Raw genomic sequence first — 24,102 nt, forward strand, 5'->3', positions numbered from 1 at the left:
TTCAAGGTTACCCGGCTTTGTATATTTATAAATTATGGTGTAGCAGACTAATGCTTTAAAGTCACTTTTAAAAACTTATTGTTATAAATCTAATTTGTATAATTTGTGTTTGTAATTAATCTAGATCGATTACATGAAAATCTAGGTCGATTACATGAATGGTTAAATTACATTTATAATTGGATATATTCCGATTAAACAATAGAGTAGAAGAAGAGATGTGCAAAACAGGGATACCAGCACACGACAAACTTCCAGTGTACAGTTGGGCAGACATTCGGAAACACGCTACGAAATTGGACAGATGGATTGTCATTGATGGCTACGTTTATGATGTAACTTGTTGGTCGAAAAAACACCCTGGTGGTGAGCGTTTAATTGCCAACCAAGCTGGCCAAGATTCTACGGTAAGACTCGATCTGGATGTCTTTTTCACCAAACACTTGAAACAGGGCTAGTCTATTGTTTTTTCATTTTTCACTGATTTTCAGTCTATTAAAAAGTATTATTATTATTAATATTAATTATTATTGAAAATGTCTTTGTCACTGTCACTGACTCATGACTGTGACACTGACAGTGTGAGCTATCCCTATCCAATTGAATTATAGACTCTAAAACTCTAATCAACTCTAATCCATTAGCCTTCAACTTACAAGAATCTAAATTCTAGATATCTACTTTAGTATTCACTCAATCCATTTATTAACAGCAATGGTCTTACTCTTATCAGACACAATTTTATGATTTTATTTAATGATAATTTATGATAAAGTGCAAAGTTCAATCGCATTAAGCCTGCTGGCAGTAATTTCCACGTTTGGATTTTTATAGCACCTTTTGTCTATAAAAATAGATCTGATTTAATGTATCACTAAGCTTAGTTAAAATTAAAATATGAGGTTAAAGAGGTGTAGTGTGGGTATTGCCAAGCATACTTTTCCTAGATCAGATTTCTCCCCTGGTTAGTAAGCTTGATTGGGCTGATGGAAGGCTCGAGCAGATCAAAGAAAATATATCTAAAACATGTTTTAATCTTTAATTTTTACTATGAACTCATTTTCTTTTTACTCCAGTGCAAGAACACCATCCATTGCCACCTTTCCCATGCTCCACATTACAAGCATACATGCATCCATTTAATTTAGCATTATGTAAATCTGACCTGCACTTTAATTACTCTGAGAAATGAGGTTTATTTAGACAAAACAGGACTGATACTCAATTAAAATTGGTCTTTTAAAAGAAACAGTGTAAAGTATTTCATGTTTACAATTAGATCTGCATTGTATGTACACTAATTTGACACACAAAAATTAAAATATGAGGTTAAAGAGGTGTAGTGTGGGTATTGCCAAGCATACTTTTCCTAGATCAGATTTCTCCCCTGGTTAGTAAGCTTGATTGGGCTGATGGAAGGCTCGAGCAGATCAAAGAAAATATATCTAAAACATGTTATAATCTTTAATTTTTACTATGAACTCATTTTCTTTTTACTCCAGTGCAAGAACACCATCCATTGCCACCTTTCCCATGCTCCACATTACAAGCATACATGCATCCAATGTCTCTCACATTTCAGTTTCATCTCATTGCAACTTTATTTTATTAATTTAGCATTTAATTTAGCATTATGTAAATCTGATCTGCACTTTAATTACTCTGAGAAATGAGGTTTATTTAGACAAAACAGGACTGATACTCAATTAAAATTGGTCTTTTAAAAGAAACAGTGTAAAGTATTTCATGTTTACAATTAGATCTGCATTGTATGTACACTAATTTGACACACAAAAAAATCATGCATAGCACACTTCAGATCTATAGACCCATTTTTTTTTTCCTTATTATTTTTTAATAATTATTTTAAGTCTTAAATTATCAAATGTAAAGATGTAAAGTTTTATGTAGACTAGACTGAGCTTTACATTTTCAGGGAATACAAACATGTATATAACTATATATTTCTCCTATCTAAAACAATTTGAAAATGTTAAAAAATTTTAAGGAAATCTACAGTATTAAATGTAATTTTAGCACAAAAAAAATACATTATAAGATAACCAGCTATTCAAATATTTTCATAATTATAATAATTTCTTCTCTTCAGGATGCTTGGATTGCCTTTCACAACGATAAAAAAGCAGTCAGCAAGTATCTGGCACCTCTTCGAATTGGTCGAGTCAGAGAAGATGAAAACAAAGAGGTAAGAATTAAAAAGTTATAGAAATATAATCATAACTATATCAACTTCATTTTTTTTTTACTCGTGAAATTCACCTCTGAAACATGTTATAAAAAATTATAGTCATTACCCTATATATATATATATATATATATATAATATATATATAAAATTAAAGTATAAGTATATTATATATATAAAAAGCATATATCATGGGCGTAGCTGGTCAACCCCCACCCTGCAGAGGGAGGGGGTATCAGAATTTAGTGACTAATTTTTTGCTTTGATTTTGTTTATTTTATGTGAGATTTTAATACCAAACCATAGCTTACCCCAGTGCAGACAAAGGAGTTTTGAGTTTAAAACCCCCTACCAGGAGTTTTTGCAGTTAAACATCCCTCTTCTATAAAACAAAAACAAAAAAAATAATGCAAACGAGAATACCCAAATTCCAAGAGCCTAGCTAAGGAAGAATTTTATTTTAAAACCCACTCCGAAATTTAGGATAAACCCCCCTCTTCATTGTAAGACTATCCATACATCAGTCACCAGATTCTATGAGCGTAGCAAAGGAGTTTTGAGTTTAAACCCCCCTTCAGTAGGATTTGAAGCTAAAAAATACCTTTTCAAAATAAAAAAACGTAAACACACTACACACTAAAATGCAATGATCGTAGCCTAAGGGGGTTTTAAGTTTAAACCCCCGTTCTCGCTTTTTGATGCTAAAAAATACCTATTCAATATAAAAAAAAAGCAAATGACACTCAAAATTCTATGATCGTAGCCAAAAGGGGTTTTGAATAAAAAAATCCCCCAAACAGAGAGTTTTGAGGTTGAAAACATCTCACTTCAATTTTATTCTACAAATTCTATGAGCGTAGCTAAGGGGGTTTTGAATTTGTTTAAAAAAACTCCAGAGATTTTTTTGTTTAAAACCCCTCAACAGATGATTTTGATGATGTAACTTCCCTTTTCGATATATAATCTAAAGCAAACTACAGTCACCTAATTCTAAGAGGGTAGCCAAGAGAGGTTACAAATTTCTACCAGTGGCTGGGATCTATTAATAAAGTGCATTGAATAGTCATCTGCCGAAATTGAAAAAGACTAAGTGTGGCTAAACAAAGATGGCTAAAACAGATTTTAGGAGTCAGTTATAGAGATCGGATCTCAATCAAGGAAATCCTATGTCGAACTGGGAATTGACCCCTTAGTAAAGTTGTGACAGAGCGTCACATGACGTTTGCGGGACATGTTCTCCGACAAAATGAATTATACATAATAAGAGTTGCGATGACATGGAGGCCATTACAAGGAAAGGGCAAACAGGGACATTCTAGTACAACTTGGGCCACACTTTCATGGAGGTCCTTAGAGCATGTAGTAAGAGGTTCAGACATTGCCAGTGACAGATTTTTGTGGAAGCAGCTTGCCTCCCAATTCGCAGAACGGCGCGGGAGGATCTAAGTCAGTAAGAATAACACATAAGGTTTTTGAAATACAATTTTTTAATAGCAGAATAATGCACTGTAGATACCTCAGAATATGCATTTTGTTGGCTTTCAGTACTGCTTGGTGGCGGGGCAGAGAGCCCCACGCTGGGGGAGCTCACATCGCTCCCCCAGACCCCCTTGCTGGCAAGAGCGGGGAGTATACAATATTTCCACTAACTCTTGCAAATAACTTATTCTAGGTTATAATTAACGTCTTATGAAAGAATGAAGGGTTAGAATGTAATAAAGATTGTGTACCTATTATATATATAATTTGTTTTAATTTCTATGCCATAAATTTATTAAGAAATAGTTACAGTGTTAAATTCAGTTTTATTATTAATTTTCATAAACATTTCAAAAACTTTATTTTATTTTCTTAAATTTGTATTTCTTTTCTTAGCTATTGCAGTTTTTATGCAACTTTTGTTTAGATCTGATAGTTCTAGAACCATTGACATGAAATATTTTCTGTTGTGACTGTTAATGAATTAACAAGGCTTATGTATCATAACTTGTCATATTTTTTCAACAAGTTATGAGGTGATTGCAACCAACAATTAATGTATTTACTAGGGCATTAAACTTGCTATCTTTTTTTTTTATCTTTCTTATATCTTTTGATGGTGGTTTAAGCTCTGATGGTAGAACTATTTGACCTAGTTTTTCAAGTATATATATATATAATGACTGCCCCAACAACCTACTAAGAAACTATGTCATATTTATTCTAAGTTACTTTTATCTTAGTAAAAATGTATCTCTCTCTCTCATTCTTAAAAAAGTTTTTTCTTTAACTATGATCTATGTAGTTCTATCAGCAATCTAGTTTTATCAATGGAAACATGGCATTAGAACATATTTAAACATATTTAACCAAGCATTTGGTTTGAAAGTAAAAATCTACATCCAATTCAAAAGCTTTCTATTTGTTATTTCTTCCATATTGATAAGAACATTATAGTATTTTTTAAACCCAAGTTATATGATTATTAAAATGTTACACACTAAGAGAGCCAAATGAAAAGCAATAGTGATTGGTTTTTGTATGTCTTAGTGCTAAGCTAATTGTGAATCAGAGTGTATAAGAGTAGCACAAGTTTTTCTGAAAATGTATTTGAAAAAATTCAAATTGTTTATATTTATTGAAGCATGTTTAGTGTTACTTTCTGACCATCCATGTTGTATCATTTGTTTAAACATGAAATTTAATGCTTTTGACTTTAACAAATTTTGGAATGTCACCTGTTAAGTGTTACTTTTCGTTAATCTTTCTTGTATCATTTGTTTAAATTAAAATACATGTCATTCAAAAAAAAAAGGTTTGGATGTTGCAAGTATGCCAAGTAGCTTGAAATAGTGTCTAGCAGACCTGCCTACCGTTACGCAAAATGCGTATTCGTTACGCAAAATCTCCCAAAAATGATCGTCAGTACGCAAATACGCATTTAACCCGTCGCGTTACGCATTTCGTATCCTTTTTTTTTTTCCCCTCTCTGGACTAGCTTACGAGCGGTCACGGAGGTCACGCTAAGCCGTCCTGTTGGTGATGGGGGGGGGGGGGGGGGAACACAAAAGGTGGGGGAACACATTGTGTCCATATCTATACGTTGATTGGTTCTTAAAAGCAATTAGATTTAGTCTAGAAATGAAGAACGGAGAGTGAGGGAGTGGCGGGTTGGTACCATCAGTTGGCTGATACACCAACGTGACTTTTTTTTTTGTAAGTTCATTTGTAGAAATTAATTATGTTGAATCCCTGATTCCCGTATTCATTTGTATAGAAAAAAATATCGATTCAAAACACATTGAGTGACATTGTAGATATCTAGTCTAGATCTAGATCTGGACTCTATATCTAGAATCTAGAGAACTTGTTCAATACACTATAGATCTAGCATTTCTAGCTAGTCATTACGTTATGTCATGATTCTCTACATTACTCTACAATCTTGTAGTATGATTTAGATTGACTAGATCTAGATCGATAACATCTACTACCATCTAGTCTAGATCTAGACTAGATTCTTAGTCTTAGTATAGAATAGATCAAGGATGAAGGTAGGCCTACGAAAGTTTGGAGTAGACCTACGTTTGTAGCGGATCCACGGCATCAGTAACACTCTTGAGCCCAGATCTAGAGGAAATTATATTCATTATATAGACATAGAATCTAGATCCAGATCTAGGCTAGATATCATCTCTACTATTGACACTATTGTCGTATTGATCTAGATTTAGATTGTAGATGTAGATCTAATCATGATATCTAGATCTAATATTATATATGATGAAATAGTGGATCGCGCAAGTGTTACGCATTCTGGTGCCAAAATACGCATTTTGACCATCAGCGTTACGCATTTGGACTTTTTTTGGTAGACAGGTCTGGTCTAGGCTACAAGGTAGATAAGACAACCTGTGGTTTCTGCAATCTTTAAGGGTTTGCATTAATGATCTTATTCTAAAAATTAAAAAAATGTGCTTGTCCAGCAACTTCTAAGAAGAATAAAGAAGAGAAGTCTCTACAAATGATACAAGAAAGGACACTAAACAGCTAGTGGTAACATGATTACATAATTTAATACAAAATGTTACCAAGAAGATAGTAAAGGAAGCATGTGTACTAAGTGCACTGACAGCAATGTAAAAAGGGGGGCACTCTATTCCATTCTTCCTGATATATCGTTAGAAGCTATTATTTTAATTTCATATATTTATATTTTATTAATTTTCTTTCCTTTCTTCAATAGAGTGAGCTTATTAAAGACTTCAGGGAATTGCGTCGCACAGTGGAAGACATGGGCTTGTTTAAAGCCAGTGTCCCTTTCTTTACATTCATTATGTTTCACATTATTGCCCTTGAGCTGATTGGGTGGCTGTTTGTCTACTACTTTGGAACATCCTGGCTTGCTCTCCTAATAGCCTCATTGTTTCTACTCTCTGCACAGGTAGGGCTATTTAAATATATACATTGAGCATGATGTTAAGTTTGTGGGATTGAAATGTTTATAGGAACATATTGTGCACAGATGTGTGTGTATACAAATCCTGGAAGAATGTTATGATAAGAAATAAAAAATACATCTCTTTTTATAATAAGAGTTATAATATTCGAAGCCTGCTTTTTTAACAATAATCACCATAGACAAGAGGCAGCCCTTCCTATCTTGATTGGTGAGCAAAATTTAGTTAGCAGGCTAATACTATGCACTATACAAATCTTATATCAGCTCACTCTGTCTAGGTGGAATCTTGTATACCTTATTTCTCCCACTTCACAATCTTGGATCAAGTTGAAACTTTGCTCAATTATTCATTGATTTATTTAAAAAAAAAGACTATCAATAAAATGTAATTAATTTATTTTGTTTAATTTAGAGACAGTAAGGCTTACTAAGCTAAGGGGAGATAATGACTTGTGTAGAGAACTAGGTTATTCATTAAAATTTTTTGACTAACACTAAACTATAAAACCTTCTACTTTATAAGTACTTGGATAGCTCAGTGGCTAACAAGTCAGCCTTTCATCATGGAGGCTCGAGTTCAAATTCAGACTAGGGCAATTTTTTTTCTCTTTTTAATGGTTTCTGAAAGAGGCAGCATGGAAACCTTCTTTCAGTAATATTTTACTTGTTTCTTAACTATCTTAATAAGATACTTTCTAAAAAAACAGAGAATGTACTATATAATTATTATTTTTAAACATTTTGTGCTGCTTTATTCCCTGCAACATAATAAAAAAAAATAATTCTAACAATGGCATCTTCATTATTTAGTATTTTTCTTTGTCAATGAAGAGAAAAAATCTATTATGTAATTTGCTTCTATATACATCCCTAATGAAACCTAAACATATCCTAAAACTAACTGTGTGTGGCTGTATTAGGATGAAAACTCACTCTTAGAACATCTGTGCATATCATGATGAGGTACTTAAAATTTGATCTTTTTTCTCTCAGGCTCAAGCTGGATGGGCTCAGCATGACTATGGGCATCTCTCTGTATTTAATTCTTCAAAAATAAACCATTGCATTCATATATTTCTGCTCAACTTTTTTAAGGTAAACCAATTTTATTATTTTTTTGTTTTGTTTTTTTCTGGCTATATGAGAACATGGCATGGAAGGTATGGTAGATAGGGTGCTGGTGAAACATGCAAGTTAACAGTTATACCCCTTAGGCTTTAGTCATGCATACTCAGTGGGAAACTTGTGAAAAATAAGAAAATACCTTCATAATCTAACTTGAATAGATGATAATGATTCTTGAAGTATAATTATATATATTTTAATAAGTAAGCAAGTTACTAGAATGTGTGAGTTTTTATGATATTTTTTACTAGGCAAAATAAAAACAACATAATATTCAATACAAAAATTATTTCACTTAATCATCTAAATTATTTTAGATTTATATAATAATTACTAATAGTTTTAGTTCTATTCATAAGGAAATTCTAATTGTTCTTTAAAATTATATTGCTTCAGTATGTATGTTGATTGACACCATGCCTGTCTTTTATATTCCCAGGGCGCATCATCATCTTGGTGGAATTATAGACATTATTTACACCATGCTAAGCCCAACACTATTTATAAAGATCCAGATATACGATTGGATAAGCTTTTTTTGTTGGGGAAAACTTTACCAGTTGAGGTAAGTGTGGCTTGATCATTTATAGTTGGTCCTGTCTGTTCTTTGATTATCTATAGTTTGTTCTTCTGTTGTTTGATCATTTATCCTCTGTCCAGAAATTAATAGAAGTGTGGGAGCTTTTATCTTAAAAGAGTTAAATACCTAATAATGCAACTTGCTTTTAGTTTCAAAGTCTTTAATTGTTAGTTATAACTATTGCTTATGCTAATCATGTGTCCTACTGTATGGCAGTGAATCATGGACCACCTACATAAAGCAAGAGAGAAAACTAAGCTCATTCCATTTGCAAAAAAACTGTTATTCTATGGATACCACCTCATATACAACTAGAAGGAAATGGCAAGGCTGACACACTCGCCAAGTTGGACAACTCACTCACAAATAAACTCTGCACTCTATCCAGAAGAATTGAAGAAATTAATTGTAAATAAAATAAATGAGAAATGGATGAGCTCTCATCCAAATCACAAGAAAGATGATGCTTACTATAAGCTATCCCGACAAGACCAACGTCTAATCTTTCGACTCAGGACCGGACACAACAGAATGCGACAACACATGTACTGGAAGCTAAAAATTGGAACCAGTGAAATCTGCCCATGTGGAGTATCACCAGAGAATGCAGACCATGTCCTCCAAAACTGCTCTCTTTACCAAGAGGCCCGTATAAGACATTGGCCCCAAAACACCCCAATAGAAAGAAAACTATATGGAGAGCTCCCTGATTTGGAAACCACTGCGCAGTTCATCTCATATATTGGTCTAGTCATTTGAACGCTCCAACATAACAATGAGAACGAAGAAGAAGAAGAATTCCATTTGCGATGTCTCCGTAGGATCTTGAAAATCACATGGAAAGAAAAAGTGTGCAATACTGAGATCCTTGCGCGAGCAGGTATTTCCAGCATCTTTACAGCCCTAAGACAATGCCAATTATGCTGGCTTGGACATGTTTGCCAGATGGAGGACAATTGCATCCTGAAAGTCATCCTCTACGGACAACTCGCAACTGGCTCAAGAAAAACTGGTCGCCCCCACCTCCGCTACATAGATGCAATAAAACGGGACCTCAAATCAGTGAACATCAATACTGACCATTGGGAAGACATAGCTCTAGACCGCATTAGATGGAGAGAGACAGTGACCAAGAAAGCTATGGACAGTGTAAGAACATGGGTCTCAGCTCAGGGAGAAAAACGTACAATACGAAAAATGGCCAGCTCCTCTACCACTGAAGCAAAAGCCACCTTAACCTGCGATATCTGTGGACGGGAGTGTATTTCCAAAATAGGACTTCACAGCCACATGAGAAAGTGTGTGAACCATAGTCGTTCTACGACTGAAGGAGGCCAACTAATCATTTGTCCACTATTTTTGTACTTATGTGTAATGGGAAGCATTTATGGTGAATTAGTAAGGAAGTTCTTTTCACTCTGCTCCCGTTTGCTGGAATATTATTCAGACATTTTTATTGTGCCACAATAATTGCTCTCTTTCACTTTTTTTGTTTTTGACTTGTAATTTATCTATTGGCAATCATTTCTTGTATAGCAAAAATGAAACAAATGATGGTTTATATCATAGCATTGCTTCAAAGTATATATTTATATCATAGCATTGCTTCAAAGTATATATTTATATCATAGCATTGCTTCAAAGTATATATTTATATCATAGCATTACTTCAAAGTATATTTATATCATAGCATTGCTTCAAAGTATATATTTATATCATAGCATTGCTTCAAAGTATATATTTAGCTTTAGTTTTACTTTTTAATATCTTGTGTCTTTCAGTGGGGCAAGAAGAAAAAAGGATTTATGCCATATCAACAGCAACACAAGTACTGGTTTCTCAGTAAGTGCATATTCCTTCTGGGTTGCAATTGACATCTGTGGGTCAATATCTCAATGTATTTGCTACTATTGTAGTTTGCAATTTCTAGAAAAATATTATAAAATATTGTTTTGAGCTATAGATCTTTAAAGTATGTGCTATAAACATTTAACAGTGTTCTTAGCACTCCTAAAATCTCCTAAAAAATGAAAAGTATCATAAAACTTGAAAAGTCCGTAAATTTTAGTGACTAGATCTAGATCTAAGTTAGATCTAGCGAAGATAATTTGCACATTACCTAAAAATTCTGTGAATTTTAGTCAATTTAATGACTTAGATCTAGGTCTAGGCCTATACCTAATGACTAAGTCTAGACTACTCTAATTTTACGTTCTACACAAAATCTAGAACCTAGTGAAGATCGCACACAACCGTTAAAAGTCATTGAATTTTAGTGACTTAGACAAAAATAGATTTATAGAAATATCTATTGTCTAGATCTAAGTTAGATATAGCAAAGATAATTTGCATTTAACCCGAAAACTCCCTGAATTTTAGTCAATTTAATGACTTAGATCTAGAATGACTAGATATATCTAGTATCTAGACTACTCTAGATCTAGGTGAAGTTTAGTGAGTTAGATCTAGAAATATTTAGTGTCTAGATTTAGGCTCTAACCGTGAAAAGTACATGAATTTTAGTGACTTGGATCTAGAGTCTAAAACTTCTGTAGATTTAGTCATTTTAGTAAAGATAATTCTCACACAGCTGGGAAAAGTCAATGTTATTTCGGCCATAAAAGCCAGGGAAATAGAAAGTTGAAAAAGACATTTTGCATGAAAAAAAATGTACTAATAGGTTTAGGACCGCCCACCCCCCAAAAAATTATCCAGTACGCAAATGATAGGGTCATTCTTTCCTTATTTTCTGTCTTAACAGCCACCCCTTCCTTTTTTTTTTACACAAAGTCCTGCAGTCCACTCCACATCCTTAGGACTTCAATAGTTTGCACCTCCAAAAAGTTAATAGATCTTGACCTACATTCCAAGTTAATGCTGGACCTAGATATGACTATATTTAGAAGTAGAAGAAGCAATACTTTTATCTACTTTTTAATTTGTGTAGTCTGTTGCCTATCATTTTGTCTAGAAATTTCTTTTTTTATGGAATGGAAAAGGGGGGGAGGGAAGAGATTAACAGTCTATTACCCAATAATGCAACTTTTAAAATATTTTCTTCTTAAAAATAAGTCAGTGATAACTTTTCTGGATCAATTAATTGTTATTAAAATTAAGTATATTTATTTAGCACTATCTACAAATAAATTTCTAGATTTACTAAAATATCTATAGACCTATATTACAGACTCTGTTTATGAGGAAGATTTAAACACAGTTTCTAAGAGTATAAAACATTTCTTTTCAAATACACACCTTGACTATAGTTTCTATTAGATTTAAACAAATGTACATTTCCACCTCTAAGAATATACAATATGTAGACATCTCTAAAAATGTTTTTTTAAAAAAAAACAGGAATAGCAACCATTTGTAATGGGTTTTTTTAATCTTCGAAAAAAAAAAAAGGATGTTTTAGGTTTTGGGATGACATTCAAGTTGTTACTTGATTATAAGATAACTTTCATTACATTTTCTGTGGACATACCACAGCTGATGACATAGTTTCTGTTCAAGGTGGGATGTTTGCAAGATGTTTATCTCCACATTCAATTATCAATAATTAATATAAAAAATGTATAGTTTTGTGTGTGTTTTTCATTGTATTACACACATGCACGCGCATACACACATGTAGACTATATGTGTGTGTGTGTGTGCATGCTTGCATATGTGTCATACATTTCCTCCTTAACTCTTTGGCTCCGCACCAACGCACAGGGCGTTGATTTTAAAAAAGGGGAAAAAAGTCGGACCAACGCTGGGGGCATCGGCTATTTCAAATTTTTTTTTTTCTTTTCCATTTCTCCAATTCTTGTTTTTTATTGTTTAATGTTTATCTAGAATAGTTTCCCTTTGCTAAACATCCGGAATTTCCTTCATTTAACGTGTTTTTATTTTGTACGAAATTTGTAAAGAGATGACATTTATTTTTTCTGTGTGCGTGTTTTTTTTTATATGGAGCTTCAACCAAGGCCATATAAACTTTGTAGATCTAAATATTTCTTTGATAAAGAAGTATAAGAATTCAGATGACAGTGGTTTTGTTTCATCTGATGGTGATATTGATAAATTTAATTATATAGATCTAGATCTAGTAAATTAATTTATAGTATAGGTCTAGACTGGCTAGGCCTAGGCCTAGTAATGATGAAGTTTATTAGCTGATGAAGCAGCTCCACCCCCAGCTAATGTTCAATGTAGATCTAGAACTAGTTTAGCTGTCTCTACATTATCTAGATCTAAATCTAATCAGATAGATGTAGATCTCTAGATCTATCATCTAGGCACTGAAACAGAACAATTTCAGATTTATTCCACCAAGAAATTGGGTTGTCAACCTAGACTTAGCACTGCATCTATTGAGATGGAATGTTTTTTTCATTGACAATCACATTGTTGATAGTCTTGTTAGCAAAATAAATAGCTATGCTGACCATAGGATTAAATGGAACACCCCTGCTAGAATAAGATCCATTTTCAGAGAATGGAGACCTATAACTATAAAGAAAGACAGAGTATGTAAACACTTTGGGTCAGGGAGAACGGTTTATGTTTGCGCTGGATGGGAGTCGAACCCACACATTCATATTGACTGCTTCCATGAATATCACAACTAGAAGGAATATTTATTACATGAAGAACTTTAGAAGATAATACTATAAATATATATATGCTGTACAGTTGGACTAGTTTTAGGGTAAAAGTGTTTTGTTCCAAGCATGTTGCTTTTTTTATGGGCTTTTTCGTTAAAGTAGTAACATTGGATTATTAGTTCCAGTTTATTATTTTTTGCATCTATTGCTGTTTCTTCTGTGGTGTTCTGTAAACAAATGGATAAAAATGAGAAAAAAAGCTATTTCAATTCAATTTGAACAATAAATTTCTTTAAACATGCACTTGGATGGATATTTTCAATGTCAGTTGGTGAGTTTTTCATTTTTAATTTTTATATTCAAAACCCAAAATTACAAAAACAACATAATTTGCAAACTAGAAAACATAAGAAATGGAAAGAGCATCCATTTCTCTTTAATTCTATATCAAGTTTATTATTTTCCAATAATAAATAAAAAGTTATACAAGTTATATCGAAGCAAAGTAGCGCACTCTGAAATGGCGGAAAAATTAATTCCGTCCAAAAGTGGCAAATAATTCCGAATTAATTCCGGAGCCAAAGAGTTAAAAAACCTCCTAAAATTTTGTTATGAAAAAGTGCTACTAACCCTTTTTAAAGATTAAATTCCTTATGACTCTTAATGGTCCCGTAAATTTAATGTTCTCCTAATTTAGCAATGATTTCATATTTTCCACATTTTAAGTTAACGTCATTAGAACTAAATCCTGAAAAAAAGAATATACAATCCTAGCCTCCATTGTAATTTAAACTTTGGCCTTTCAGCTGAAATATTTCTTTCTTTCACCACCTTAGCCTAAGTTTCTACTTCGTTATATAGTATTTGCTAGATCCTGTGACATAGAATTTCATATTTCTCACCTATGTTTTTGACTTATGAACTTTGAACCACCAAGATAATAAAATTCTGACTTGCTCTTCTAAAATTTTGAAGACTAGTGCACCCTTGTTATTTGTTTGTTTTGTTTTGGTCCACAGTTATGCCTCCTTTACTGCTACCTCTGTATTTTAACTATGAAGTTCCTTACTTTTTGTGGTCAAGAAAGCTGTATGGAGTAAGTAGTAGAGCTTATTACCTAACAAATTATTTAGTGGATGATTCAGAAAAACATATCTCACTCACATGCATTACACAAATTTACCTAAGTCAATTTATATTTGTTTTATGCAGGAAATGTTCTGGATGGCAACATTTTTCCTTCGCTATATAGTGATGTTTTATCCTTTTCTGGGAGTTAGTGGTGCGCTACTTCTTTACTTATGGGTCAGGTAAATATGATTCTGCCTCATAGCTAGAATTGTTGTATTGGTAAAATCTTTAAATGGCAACATTTTTTTTCTTGCATTATATCAAATTTCTGAACGCAATTAACAAGTTTATTTACTACCTAAATTTCAACTTTGTATTTTGTTTCAACATGTTTTGAAAGCTCTATGATAAATCTGTGTTTATTGATGGCACATTTAGGTTTCTTGAGAGCCATTGGTTTGTTTGGACCACTCAGATGAGCCACATTCCCATGGATGTCAGCTATGACCAGGATGATGACTGGGTAACAGCACAGTTGAAGGCCACTTGCAATGTTGACCAGTCTCTATTTAATGACTGGTTCTCAGGGCATCTGAACTTTCAGATTGAACATCAGTAAGGGGCCTATTTTTTTTTTTTTTTAAAGCTTATATCATCTTATTCTGTCTGGTTAAATAATTGTTATTTCACCCACACTCAATCTCGGATCAAGTTGAAATTTTGAACAATTAATTTAAAAAATTAACCAATTAGTCAATTAACTATTGGTAATTAATTATTTTGTTTGGTATCAAAGAAGGGAAAGAAATTGTACTTGACTTATGTTGAATTAGTCCTATTGGGGAGGCTTGAGCCCCTGAGTTTGAATTCAGGTGGTATAACTTTTTTTTTAAAATACATTTAAAAAGCAATCACAATAATAACCCAGATACTCCCTTCTTTTCCACACCCCTTCCCAAATGGTCCAGACAAGTGATAGGATCATAGTGCATTGAGAAAGCTAAAAGCATGAAATGGTGCTAAACAAAAACATTTGGTAAAAATATTTTTAATGGCACAGATTTATTATTGTTAGTCTAGAGCTATTGCAAATTTTATTTCATGGCTGATCCAAATTAATCATTACACTTACTATAAGGTTTGTTTTTAAGGTATTTTTTGTTTGTTTATCACTTGATCGATTCTGTCAACATTAGTTTTTTTAAATATGTTTCCTCTGATATTACAATATTTATAGAACATTTGTAATAATCATATCTTTAAAAACCATTTTTATTCAAAACATTAGAATTAAAAAAATTTTTTTTTTTATATTAAGGAAGTCAATGATAATGTAACATTAACCCAATAGCTCAGGTTAGAATAATTTTTCCCATACCCTAAACAAAGAGGGGTAACTCTCGAATAAAAAAATTCCTAAAAAAAAATAAAAATTTTGAAAAAATAATAAAATTGAAGATCTAATACTAAATAAATAAACAACTTTGAAAAATAGAATATTATGATATATCTAGTTTCGAAAAATATATACTTTTAATACCATTAGAATATATAAAAGCTTCAAAAATACTCATTTGTCTGGTTGGGGACATCAGACATGCCTACAGTCCTGCATTATGCGGAACCGTCCCGCAAAAGCATAAAAAAATCTCACATGTTCTGCCGTTCCGCATTCACGATTTTTTGTTCCGCCAAGTCTGAATTCCGACACACACAAAAAATCTCAGATTTTTCATTATTTATTAATAATGCGAAATGAAAATACTGAATGCAAAATAAATATATCTAGGTCTGTGTTTATTGTTTACATTTCATCTCCTCCCGGACCCGGTGTGTCCTAAATTTACGAAGATATGGTTGAGCTAGATCTAGATCTACATCTAGGTCTAGTACTCTAGGTCTAGTACTAGATCTATTCTTAGAATCTAGTAAGTGCTAATAAGCCTAATTTTCCATTCAAATCGCTTTCTTTTCCCGACAAAGGCGCTATGGTGGCTATTCTAACACTAACGTGACTAACTCAACTGGTTTCTTAGGTTTCTTAGTTTCTAAGTAATCTAAGAAAAGGATTTTTTTTTCAAATAGGTTATTAGAGATCTAGATTATCTAGATCTAGACCTAAATGTAATTAATTAACTTAGACACAGTAAGGCTAAGGCCTAGATCTAAATAAGGCTATATATCTACTTATTACATAGTCTAAATTAGTATCTAGATTCTAGATCTAGCACTGACTAGATTTAATAGATGATACTAAATCTAGATCTAGATCTATCTTACTATCTTAGTATCTAGAGAAATAGACTTATAAGGTGATAGATCTCTAGATTTCTATGTATTTAATGTATCATTATCATATGTAATAAATTTAGTTCTCAATAAGTCCATAGACAATAGATCTAGACATAAATATTTAGAATTTAGATCTATAATATAATTATATTATAATCTGTGTTCTTAGAGTAGACTTAGAGGACTTATTAGATGTAGGTCTAGTCCTAGACTAGTACTACTAGTAGATAGACTCTTAAATTATTTTAGATCTAGCACTAGAGACAACTTCTAGAGTGACTAGAGTAGAGCCCTAGAAAAGGATAGATAATCAAGTAGATCTAGAATAATCACATAGGAGTTAGAACTATTGATTTCAAACAAAGGACATAATTATGAATTAAAGGTTTTCTTACTTTTAATTATATTATACTATTTACATCTAATTTATAAGAAGCAAACAAGTCAAGTATTTTTATTAAAGTAATATCATTGAAGTTTTATTTATTGCGTACAGTATGGCTGACAAACATAAACGCGTGTATGTTCCACATTGGGACCCAAAATTCCACATTTTCATTGGGGGTAGGCATGTCTGGGACATGTACACTTGGAGTATGAACCATTTCATTTTAAAAAATTCTTAATAAAAATAATAAAAAAAGATACACATTCGGTTTTTACCAAAAAAGTAACCATGCTCTAGTTCTCATTCAAAATGATACATGAAAAGCTCTTCATATAGTAAAGTTTAAAAAGCTGTTACTAGCGTCACAATGCATTATTCTTCTATAGGACTTAAATGTATAAGACGCAGGTACTGCAATGTACACTGGTAGGGGAGCTATTGGGTTAATAAATTACCATTCAATAGTCTTCCTAAAATTGTTTAAATTTTTCTAAGCACATTGAAAAAATGCAAGATAATTACTGTGCCAAAATGTGTTTTTTAAGCCTTTTTGTGTATTATTTCTTTATTATTAAATTTCTTTTTATAAAAAAAAAAGCCAATAGTCCTTTCAATTTTTTTTTCTCTATTCAGGAGTGACTCTTTAATTGTTGTATTTAACATGGATTTATTTTGTTTCAGTCTTTTCCCAACAATGCCTAGAAATAATCTTCATAAAACTTCAGCCCTTGTAAAATCTCTATGCGCAAAGCATGGATTAAATTACCAGTCCAAGTCTTTATTTAGGGCGATGTCTGATGTCGTCAGGTGAGAGATCTGATTCTAGTTTTCTTTCTCAGTGTGCACTTTCCACTTATATATAAAATTTAATGTTGATGTCTTTAGTATTGAGAAAAATGAGGTAAAGAAGCAGAAACCATGGCAACCATTTAATCTCAAAATTTAACAAATTACTACTTGCAAGCCAGATTAGCTGAGGAATAAAATTAAGACCACCCTTTTTAAACAGTGACTTTCAAAAATTAGACACATAGGGTGTCACTTTCCACTTGGCCAATCTCAAAGAAGTTTTTTACTCTATCTTAAAGAAGTCCTGTACTCATTAAGCAAATTACGTTTGTGTTGTATAATGTGCTACAAGGATGTCGCAGTGGTTGATGTAAAGCAATTGGCTTCTGAACGGAACGGTCTTGAGCTAGAATGCAAGTGAAGACTGCGTTTATGAATTTTGTGATTTTTAGGGCGCCCCTGAGTTCACACAACTCTAATAAGTACCTACATTAAATGGGAAAAAGTAAAGGGTTTTGGTCATTGTGCTGGCCACACCTTCATTAACCTTGGGCCACATCATCTGCCTCAGATCACAAGATCTAAAAGGGGAACTTTGCAAATGAAATGGTCTATGTTTTTCTCATTGGGCTGTTGGCAAAAAAGCCCAAAGAACTGTACTGTTTTGAATGGTGGTGTAATATCTGTATGCAGAATTTAAAAGATTCTTCCAACTGTCTGTAAGAGTTTCAGTAACATTAGCTAATTACAGCTACCATTTCTGTCTACTGGGATTGCTAAGAAATCAGTAGTTGTTACTCTTAAAACAATTTATAAGATTATATTTCTTACCCTTTAATGTACAAAACTTTCAGCACACCACCCCTAGTGGTTAGTGGCCAGTTTTGAAAGGCTTATATCCACCCTCTGTTTGTATGGTACAAAGTTTGAACATGTTGTTTTTTTTCCCCATTTCCTATTATCGGATGAAGCTAAAACTTTGCACAATTATTCATTGAACATGATAAGACAAATAAAAAAAAAATTTAAACATTGCGGGTGATTAATTATTTTGTTTGATTTTGAAATAAGGCAAATAAATACTATTTAATTAGATATATGGATATATATGTGGATTTAGTCCCTTTATTACATTTTGACACGTTTTTTTCCCCTCTTCCCATTCTCAGATCAAGTTATGCATAATTATTCATAGTTGCTAACAATACATGAATCTGTCAAAAAATTAACCAGTTAATTACTTGCATAGTACTAATTAATTAATTTTGTTTTATATAACATAAAGGGAGCTAAACCCTGTAATTTTTCAGATAAATCTCAGTAATTAGCAGCTATTTCCCCTTAGATAAGTTTTGGTTTTAAAAAGTATCCTTTTTTCAAAAGCTTGTTATCCTTACTGAAATGAATTTAGAAAAAAAACCTCTTTTGTCATGTGTCTTATGTAAATATTCAGAATATTTTTTGTTTTGTTTTTTCATAATCTAATAAACAATTGTCTAATTTTTTTTTGTTACCAGTTGTCTAAAAGAATCCGGCAAGATGTGGTTTGAAGCTTACCATATGTGAAAGCTACAACAAAACCATTGCCAGCGTTGGCCAAAGTGTTGGACTTTGAAGTTGTCTCATTAGTCATGTTGAAATGGTAGTTGCATGAACAGTTTTGTCATCTGGTCTAACGACATTGAAACTTGTTTGGGTTTTTCATTCATAATGAGGTTAATCTTGGTGTTGAATATTTTTTTTATAATGTGAAAAACTTTTTTTTTAATGTGTGCACCCTTAATTTGTTATGTATTTCACAATTAAACTCATGAAAATGCACATTAAACTTAGTGTTCAATATAGAAGAAATGCTTGTATTCATTTTAAAAAAAGGTAGTTAAAAGCTTGAATATTCATTAGAAAGATGAAACATCTACTAAGAATATATTACCTTATAGCTGCTATGAAATGATAAGATAGGATCATCTATATAATAGGAATAATTCCAAACATAGTAAAAGTGTAACATATCCAGAATGTAAGTATGTCTAAACAGGCCCCTTTTTTTTTTCCGTTTTTTTTTTTTTTTTTTTAAATATGTTTGACATGAATCATTGTAAATTCCATATTTTTAATTTATTACGGTATTCAACAAAATGATCTAAAAGGAGATTTTGTACAGAATATGAGGAACAGGCTATGTGACTATGTAACAAACAGGCTTTAAGTGCTGTGCGAATCTTAAGTATCTTTCAGGTAAAAACTCTCTCTAGTGCCATTTTGATTTGAATTGTCTGCTGTTTCACACTAGATTTTAAGTACTGTATAGGCCTATATATGTTGGATTTTGTGTTCAAAGGAAGCACTCTCTTCATATAGTGAATGTTTTCCATTGTACACCACAGAATACAAATTATAATACTGTCCAGTGTATTCTATTTTCTTGCTTTATGAAGGGATGTAATTAATTTGATAATGTTACATAATTAATAAAAGCTTTATATGCACTAAAAACAAAGGGGCACTTGTTTAAGATTTTTTACGTTGCGGATTTTCAGAGTTAATGATGATCTACTTCCTAGTCCAAACATCCCCACAGGACAGTGTGGGATGGCAGCAGACTGGGTATGAACCTAGGACCATCAAAAACACTGAATGACAGTGCGCAGAGCGCATAAACTGCGTGATCAGGCTGCCATCCCCCATTGTTAATTATCTTGGTATTAAACTAACATACAAGTCAAGATGCATTTATTGTATTAGTAAACTACAAAATATTTAACAATTTGAAAAAGAAATGAACAGCTTCATTATTTTACTAGCATTGTATTGCAGTGACCTAGTGTTATTTTATATTCCATGTTGTTTACATGGAGAGTACAAAAGAATTACTAAATTTGTAACAGATTCTATTGTTTATTGATATTGTGTTTTTTTTTTATTATTACCAATGGCATTTTTTTAATTGCAAGTCATGAACTCTTTTGTTAGTGTTCAGCATTTCCACTGAGATTATCAAGAGCTGTAATTATGTTGTTTTTTTTCTTAGGATTTGTGACAGTTTTATGTCATTAATTCAATCCAATTATTTGGTCTTTATAGATAGCAAAGATTATAGATAGCAGATATTTTGTTTATGCTGTTCATTGACTTACAGGGTAATCAGATTGAAACAATGTAAATGTACTTAAGGATGAAGGGGCTAAGATAGCCAGTTGTACAACTATACTATAGTAAGATCAATTAAAGGACACATTTGATTGGGCAGAAAACATGTAATTGAGCAGATACCAAGAATGTTCTAAATCATTAGTAAACAAGAAACAAGTTGAACTTTATGCACCCTTACATGCAAAGTCTATACCTAGACATAGTACTAGATCAACCAGCAAGCAATGAAAGGATTAGATTGTTGTTGGAAGACATACGATTTTGATATTTTAAAACTTGTTTAGTAAGATAACATTCGCCAAGCAAAAATTCCTTGCGTAGAATCATTTTATATTTCCTTTCACCTTTTAGTAACTTTAGTCTAGCTTACCATACTACACATGGACATAGGCTGCACTAGCTTAGCCATAAGGAAATGATCATAATGTTCTAGTTGCTTACAGCTAGCTAATTAGATCTATATAGTGCAATGATAATTGTGAGAAATGTTCAAGTCTGGTGTAAAGCCTTTGAGAAATATATTTATATATCAGCACAAAAAGTTGTTCCTGTGCTATGAGACTTGATTCTCTTGTAGTAAATGTTTAAAAATAAACTTGCGTTGACAGCCTCCATGACCCACTTAGCCTTGTGACTTCTTTTTCTTTTAATTGTTCAAAATAATCATGTTAGATATCAAATATCTTGAAACATTATTTATGTTTTAAAAACATTTTGATGTGCTAGAATATTAGTTCATGATCTTCTATTTTCTATTCAACTTAACCTTTTGTTCTGACCAGATACTAGTTATGGGTGTACTTCTGAAGGCCCTATTTGTTCTTTTAAGATTTGTCAGCTATTGAAGAATGGATGGATATTTAAAGCTGTTTTTTTTTTTTTCACATAGCCAGAAACTTGCTAGGGCTTTTTTATTACCATTTTATTCTAAAAAATAAATAAATAACAGATTTTTTAATTAGTTTTAGAAGTTTCTGCAATCCAAATGTTTCTATCATGGGAGATCCTGTTGCTTTTTTTTTTCTTTTTTGAATCCTGATTACAGAAATAAAAAAAAATTACAAGTTGTTTTTTTTTGTTTTTTGCTTTGAGTATAATTTTTAATTAAACACATTACATGTTGTTTAAAATTTGTTAAATTAATTATATATATGTCTATAAATAAACATAACAAATCCACTCATCGCCACATCAATACATAAGCATAACAAATCTATTCACGGCCAGGCAGAATATCATTTGACCTATTTTAATATACTGGCAATCTATCCTTCAGTGACAAGGATTTTGTCTAAATAAAGTCTCACCAGCTATTTTCTTATTACCAATCTGATCAGAAGAGATTGTATTACTACTATTGGATCTAGTTGTTTCTTCACTAGTGCCACCACTATAACTTGATGTACCTTAACAAGAATTTTCTGTTCATCCATTAGTTTTTATAGGAGATTCTCATCTGTGGTGTAAAACTAAAAATAGATGACATTCTGATGTACAGAATTTAGGAAGTCTTCGTATGTAGTGTCCACAATAAATTGTGTGCACTGAAGACTGGTATTTTGAGTTTCGGGATTTTTAGAACGACTCTGAGTCCACCCAACTCTAATGGGTACCTGACTTTAGTTGGGGAGAGCAAAGCAAAAGTGGTTGGTCGTTGTGCTGGCCACATGGCACCCTGTTCGTTAACCATTGGCCAAGAAACAGATGATCTTTACATCTCTGCCCTATAGACCACAATCTCTGAAAGGGGAACTATACTTACTTTATTTTTTAGCACAAATTTATACATAAATATTATTTTTAAAAAAGAAAATAGTTGCCAACAGTGATCGAACAATATAACGTCCTTGACATTGCGAAGTTTAGTTAAAAATAGTAACTTCATCCTTCATTGGCCTCCTTCAGTCGTAGAACGACTATGGTTCATCTCATAGCACACTTCCTCATGTGGCTGTGGAGCCCTATTTTGGAGAGGCACTCCCGTCCACAGATAGCGCAGGTTAAGGTGGCTTTTGCTTCGGTGGTAGAGGAGCTGGCCGTTTTTCGAATTGTACGTTTTTCTTCCTGAGCTGAGACCCATGTACTTTAACTATCCATAGCTTTCTTGGTCACTGTCTCTCTCCATCTGGTACGGTCTAGAGCTATGTATTGATGTTCACTGATTTGAGGTCACGTTTTATTACATCTTTGTAACGGAGGTGGGGGCGACCAGTTTTTCTTGTGCCAGTTGCGAGTGACTTTCGGGATGCGCTTGTCCTCCATCCGGCGAACATGTCCAAGCCAGCGCAAATGGCGTTGTCTGAAGGCTGTAAAGGTGCTGGGAATACCTGATCGCGCAAGGATCTCAGTATTGCACACTTTTTCTTTCCATGTGACTTTCAAGATCCTACGGAGACATCTCAAATGAAATGAGTTCAGTTTTCTCTCTTGCTTTGAGTATGTGGTCCATGATTCACTGCCATACAGCAGTGTACTCATAACGCATGCCTTGTAGACTTCCATTTTGGTCACCGTAGTTAGCTTATGGTTTTCCCAAACTCTTGGCCTGAGTCTAGCGAAGGTCAAGGCAGCCAAATTCCAATTGCGATTTTTTTTTATCCCTCTTCTAGAGACAGGTCATCTTTAAATGTGGATCCCAGATAGCAAAATTCTAACATAAACATCAGTTTATCATGAGCTAACGCACTAGCGGATCCAGAACTTTGGAGTGGGGGGGGGCGATTTTTTTCCAAACCCTAACCCTAACGCCCAAGAAACCCTAACCCTATGTATAAACGTGTGTACAGAACACACACACACACATATATATATATATATATATATATATATATATATATATATATTTTAAAAAGCAGCATTTATCAACCTTCGGCCAAAAAGTGGGGCAACCCTATAAGGTTCCCTAGTGGGATTTGGGGCAAAGCCCCGACGACAAAAGCGTTTTCTTCCATTCTTCACTGCAGAAACGCATTCTCCTGACATCTACAGCTCATTATTTATCAATAAAGTTCCGGGCAAAGCCCCGACGACAAAAGCATTTTCTTGTATTCTACACTGCAGAAACGCATTCTCCTGACATCTACAGCTCATCATTCATTAATGAAGTTCGGGGCGAAGCCCCGACGACAAAAGCATTTTCTTCTATTCTTCACTACAGAAACGCGTTCTCCTGATATCTACAGCTTATTATTCATCAATGAAGTTCGGGGCGAAGCCCCGACGCCAAAAGCGTTTTCTTGCATTCTTCACTGCAGAAACGCATTCTCCTGACATCTACAGCTCATCATTCATTATTGAAGTTCGGGGCGAAGCCCCGACGACAAAAGCATTTTCTTCTATTCTTCACTACAGAAACGCGTTCTCCTGATATCTACAGCTTATTATTCATCAATGAAGTTCGGGGCGAAGCCCCGACGCCAAAAGCGTTTTCTTGCATTCTTCACTGCAGAAACGCATTCTCC

General features: G+C 33.0%; 1 protein-coding gene across 1 annotated transcript; it reads left to right on the forward strand.

Annotated features, from left to right (window-relative positions):
* Positions 1–21,708, forward strand: LOC106066585 (acyl-CoA 6-desaturase-like). The gene is made up of 11 exons (XM_056011397.1): positions 1–407; positions 2,111–2,206; positions 6,432–6,629; positions 7,641–7,742; positions 8,212–8,337; positions 10,135–10,195; positions 13,968–14,044; positions 14,161–14,258; positions 14,458–14,634; positions 17,381–17,506; positions 19,006–21,708. Exons 1-11 carry the CDS (start codon positions 219–221, stop codon positions 19,052–19,054), a joined length of 1,299 nt encoding a protein of 432 aa, XP_055867372.1. The 5' UTR covers positions 1–218; the 3' UTR covers positions 19,055–21,708.
* Positions 21,709–24,102: the final 2,394 nt, after the last annotated feature.

The sequence above is a fragment of the Biomphalaria glabrata genome, chromosome 14 (assembly GCF_947242115.1).
Source record: "Biomphalaria glabrata chromosome 14, xgBioGlab47.1, whole genome shotgun sequence".
In the NCBI taxonomy this organism is placed as follows: Eukaryota; Metazoa; Mollusca; class Gastropoda; family Planorbidae; genus Biomphalaria; species Biomphalaria glabrata.